Below are 5,106 nucleotides of genomic sequence, written 5' to 3'. Positions count from 1 at the left end.
CCCTTTATAACCCTGGACTAAGTAAATGCGTCTGGACCTGATTGAATTGTTAGCGCCTTTGGTCCCGCTCCAACGCCAGGGAGCGTCTCCAAACTCACTGCGCGGGCTGCGGCCGAAACTCTGGACGGAATTCATCCCACGCGGGTCCTGGCGCACTGATTGCGAGGCGCCGCACACCTCAGGAACAATCTCTTTCTCTCTCACTCTCTGTCTTCACGGTCCTGTTCCCCACTTACTCCTTCTCTTTCCTCCACAATTCTTCTCGGCAGGGAAATGAGCATAGAACCAGTCTGAGCCTGGGCGAAACGTCGTGCGTAGGGACCGGGCCAGTGGGTTCAGCGGTATGGGAGCACTCGGTTGTAGAAGTGTCCTAGGGCTGCGCGCAGACTGAGTGTTCCAGCATGCCCCCGCAAAGAAATAAAGGTTTTCGCCGCGCTCCCAGACTTGTCCGTAGCTCTAGCTGTCTGGGCCGGGATCCGCGGGAAAAGCGTAGTATCTGTAGAACCTTGGGGCCCTGCGCACCTGGTTTTCCCTTCACCTCCAGAAGGAATAGCCTCTGACTTGTGAGAATCCAAATTCTGTAGGGTTGCTTTTGAGGGGTTCTGTTGTTTTTGTTTTTACAGGTTGGTTTGTTGCTTTTTTGGCAAACAGGTAAAAATGGAAAACTAGAGAAAAAATAGAAGATATTAAGAAATCTGGCCTGAAACTGAAAATATTTGTGGCCCCGGGCTCGAGATGGAACAGGGAGCCCCCTCCTAATTGCGGCTTCGTTAGATTTCGAGTTTCTGAGGCTGAGGCTCGAGCGCTAATATCCGCCGCCCATTATCCCGGCTAATAAATTTGACCTATTGTTCGTTTGTTAAAATGATGTCACCTTGGAACAGTCCCTAAGCTCCTATTTCCATGAATTAGCCCTTTATTGAAACCCAGGAGCCAATGAGAAGAGAGAGGCTTGTTGCTCACAGCCAATGGCAGTGGCGGGAGAGAAATTAGCAGCGGAAACTCCAGGTTCGGTTCAAGAAAGATGACACAGAGCCTGTCGGGCCCGCGCACTCTTGGCAAAGTTTCAGTGCAAGGAGAGGCGCCGGGCCCTTCATGGCTGCGCCGTAACGGGGACCCAGCCGCCTCCCCACCCAGCCCAGCCCAGCCCGCCCGCCCGCCCAGGATGGAGGCGCCCGCCAGCGCGCAGACCCCACATCCTCACGAGCCCATCAGTTTCGGCATAGACCAAATTCTCAACAGCCCGGACCAGGACAGCGCTCCCGCCCCCAGGGGCCCCGACGGCGCCAGCTACCTGGGGGGACCTGGGAGCCGGCCGGGAGCCACGTACCCGTCCCTGCCGGCCTCCTTCGCCGGCCTTGGCGCGCCCTTTGAGGACGCGGGATCTTACAGTGTCAACCTCAGCCTGGCACCCGCCGGGGTGATACGAGTTCCGGCGCACAGGCCGCTCCCGGGGGCCGTGCCGCCGCCGCTGCCCAGTGCGCTGCCCGCCATGCCTGCGGTGCCTGCTGTGCCAAGCCTGGGCGGACTCAACTTTCCCTGGATGGAAAGCAGCCGTCGCTTTGTGAAAGATCGCTTCACAGGTGAGCCATCAAACAAGCTCTGCGGCTCGCCGCCGCACCCCATCGTTCCCGGGGCCCTTCCACTGCTTCGCTCCCCAACCCAAGTGATGGGTGTGTTCCCAAGGTCAGGGCCTCAGTGTTTCTTGCCTTTCGTTCCTCCCAAATCACTCACCTCGCAGCCCGCCGGCCTAGGTTGCTTCCCCGGGAAAAATCCCGGAATAACGAGAATTGGAGAGTCCTCCAAGCCTTGAGCCCCTAGAGACCCCCACGGCGTCGGGGTGGGGTGGGGGATCGGGGCTCCTGGAGGGGTAGGCGGGGGCGGGGTTGCAGGAGGTGGTTGAGAGGAGTGTTGTCTCTGGCCCTAGTTGGGCCCCAGAGCTGTGGGAACAAACGAAACCAAATGAAATAACTAAGTGGTTTGTATCTGGAGGGGAGCATGAGGCTGGGTCTGGCCAAGGGTCCCAGGGAATCCCCCTACTCCTGTCCCCGTTCAAGTTAAGCCCAACCAGCGAAAGGTGGAATTAGCCGAGGCTCCAACAAGTCCCATCTATCTCCGTAGCAGCGGCCGCGCTCACTCCCTTCACGGTAACTCGGAGAATAGGACACCCCTATCAGAACCGGACGCCCCCGAAAAGGAAGAAGCCACGCACATCTTTCTCACGGGTGCAGATCTGCGAGCTAGAAAAACGTTTCCATCGCCAGAAGTACCTGGCCTCTGCCGAGAGGGCGGCGCTCGCCAAGTCCCTCAAGATGACCGACGCGCAGGTCAAGACCTGGTTCCAAAACAGGAGGACCAAGTGGCGGTGAGAGAAGCCACCCCGGCCTGCAGCGGGTCCTAGATTCTGGCCCTATTCACTCCTCCAAGCCGCCTGCCTTCCGTCTCTCTCTTCTAAGTCTCTCTGCCTCTTTATCTTCCCCTGCCCATTTCTACCTCTTTATGTTGGTGCTACAGCGGCAAGCTTTTGCTCCCCATCACCTTGCACAGCCTTTATTACTCTTTCTTCTTCCTACCTTTCTTCCCTTCTTATTCCTCCTCTTAGTCGTTCTGCATTTCTTAGTTCCTCTCCTTTCCAAATGTTCCTTCGCACGTCTTTCCTTCTCTCCACTTCGGTCCATCTCTAGGATTCCCGCTCTCATTTTTGTCTTTATTTTTCCTTGTTCTAGTTCATTTTCCGATTCTTTATCTCCTCTTTCTTCTCCTCCATGCTTCTCTTTTTTTATCTGTTCCCCTGTTTTTCTATTCTTCTCTCTGTGCTCTTCTCATCTTTGTGCGGTTTTTGTTTTTGTTTTCGTTGTCTTTTAACTCTCTCTCGCTTTCTCTCTCACTGTCTCTGTCTCTGTCTCTCTCTCTCTCTGTCTCTGTCTCTCTCTTTTTACCTTTTCCCTGGTATCCCCTCCAGCCTCCTCGCCCCACTTCAGTCCTCTTTTACCCGTCTCCCAAAACATCTTACCAGCGTGGGTTGACAGGGCTCTCTGATTTGGGTGGAAAGGGCTTCAGGGAAATGGATTGAGAGATAAATCAGTAACAGGAAAGGTTTCTGAGAGGCCCTGAGGGAGGGACATCTCACTCAAAATATAAGTAGTGTTTCTAAAGCCAACAGACCATTTTCTAGTCGCTACTGTTACTGAATCGAAACTCTTTGTTATCTAAATAACAATAACGATACAACCTGGCGGAGAATCCTCCCTCGGAGAAAGCAAAATCATCGAAAAACCTACGAACCAAATCAAAAAGAGGGGAGCAGAAGTTGGGGGAGGGGTAGAGACTTCCCGGTGGGGTCGGGAATCAGTTTTTCTGGGACGAGTATCAGCGGCTTCTTACCGATTTTGCTTCCTGGGGCCAGGCAAGTTCTACTATCCGACCCCACCTCCTGTCCCCATCCAGTTCAGCCCCGCCTTCCTCCTTAATCTCGTACCCACAGAGGCCACTAGGTCCTTCTCCAAAGAGCTGCCTGATCTCGGATTCCCTAGCTCTTGGTCATAACAGGCCCTAGAGAAAATTTTAAAATCGTGACCTCGAGGTTAAAGGAAAAAAGATTCCTGGGTGAAAGAGAGAGGGCTGAGGAGTGGGGGCTGCGGAAGGGCATTGGGTTTCTTCTCGGGCCAAGGCCACTGAAAGGGAATAAGTCGTTGCGGGTGTGTCCACCCCTTTCCCCTACCCTGTGCAGGCGGCAGACGGCCGAGGAGAGAGAGGCCGAGAGGCAGCAGGCGAGCCGGCTGATGCTGCAACTCCAGCATGACGCCTTCCAAAAGAGCCTCAATGACTCCATCCAGCCGGACCCGCTCTGTCTGCACAACTCGTCGCTGTTTGCGCTGCAGAACCTGCAGCCCTGGGAAGAGGAAGGCACCAAGGTTCCTGCGGTCACCTCGCTGGTCTGAACCGCGGCCGGACCGCCACACCCCGAGAGCGCTTCGGGTCCGGGCCCGAGCCTCGGGGTTAGGGACGGGCCCACAACCGCGGTCTCCCAGCGGGGCTGGGCCGGGCCGGGTCGGGCCAGGGTTGGGGGGAGAGCGGGCAGGGGACGGGATAAGGGGCACGGGCTGCCGCCCTCCCAAAGAGGCCGGCAAGCCGCAGGGCAGCTGGGACCGCGGCACCCTCCCCGGCCAGCTCAGTCCGCAGCTGCGCTCGCCCCGCAGGGCCCGGGGCGAGCGAGGGCTCCGCGCAGCAGCACAATCCGGGCCTTCCTTCCCTTCCCTCTGCAGGCTTCTCGCCCTTGCCCATGCCCCGGGCTCGACAAAGCGCCTTAGGTTTCACCTGCCCCGCTCCCCCCAGGGCGGGGCGCCTGTATAATACTTTGTACTTTTGCCCAAACGTGTAAATAAAAGTTTTCTTTAGGAATCGGCGCCCCGCGTCTGCTTCCCTCGGGAGGCGGGAAGAGCTGGGGGTGGGGGTAAGTCCGATGCAGGGGAGAATGGGGGAGGGTCAAAGCGACCCCAGATTTGGGGAGATAAAAGGGGCAGAGCCCTTCGCTTTTGTTCCGTTATTTTATTGAATTTTCGTCCATTTTATTTAATTAATTTTATTTAATAAAATTTAGCTATTTAATTTTACTTCACTTTATTTCATTTCGTTTCCTTTTCTTTTCCTGTTGTTCAGTTTTCCATAGTTTTGCTCCCCTTCTGGCTCGGGGCCTGGGGTGGGGGGAGCAGCGGTGAAGGCAGAGGGACCCAGCTGCCCAAGGGCTCTTCGGCCAGTTTCTTACATTTCAACCTCCCCAGGGACTAGAACGTTCGGTTTTGAGCTCGGACCCCGGGAGGACTCGGGGACGGACATGAGCTCACTTCTGGAGCCGCCACCGCAGCCCTCCCTGAGGATGGTGCCCCAGGTCAGTGAGTGCCCAGTGCCACCACCTTCCTTCCTCACTCGAGCTCAGGCTCGGATGGGGCCAGAGGCTGAAGAGTCCCTGGTGTCCTCAGAGGCTACTAGAAAGAAAAAAGAGACCTGGGAGAAAATTTGGGAAAGAGACTCTGTGCTATAGATAGTGCAGGAACTTGCAGGCAGGCCTAAACACTGAAGCGGACACCAAGGCATAAGGACGAGGGA

The 5,106-nt window shown here is 56.2% G+C and overlaps 1 protein-coding gene across 1 annotated transcript; it reads left to right on the top strand.

The window, feature by feature from the left end:
- Nucleotides 1-1,165: 1,165 nt before the first annotated feature.
- Nucleotides 1,166-3,941, top strand: TLX3 (T cell leukemia homeobox 3). The gene is made up of 3 exons (XM_027841652.1): nucleotides 1,166-1,583; nucleotides 2,122-2,365; nucleotides 3,731-3,941. Exons 1-3 carry the CDS (start codon nucleotides 1,166-1,168, stop codon nucleotides 3,939-3,941), a joined length of 873 nt encoding a protein of 290 aa, XP_027697453.1.
- Nucleotides 3,942-5,106: the final 1,165 nt, after the last annotated feature.

The sequence above is a fragment of the Vombatus ursinus genome, unplaced genomic scaffold (assembly GCF_900497805.2).
Source record: "Vombatus ursinus unplaced genomic scaffold, bare-nosed wombat genome assembly UNPS02014863.1, whole genome shotgun sequence".
Taxonomy (NCBI): Eukaryota; Metazoa; Chordata; class Mammalia; order Diprotodontia; family Vombatidae; genus Vombatus; species Vombatus ursinus.
The sequence above is the reverse complement of the archived record's forward strand: the minus strand, read 5'-3'. Positions and strand labels throughout refer to the sequence as shown.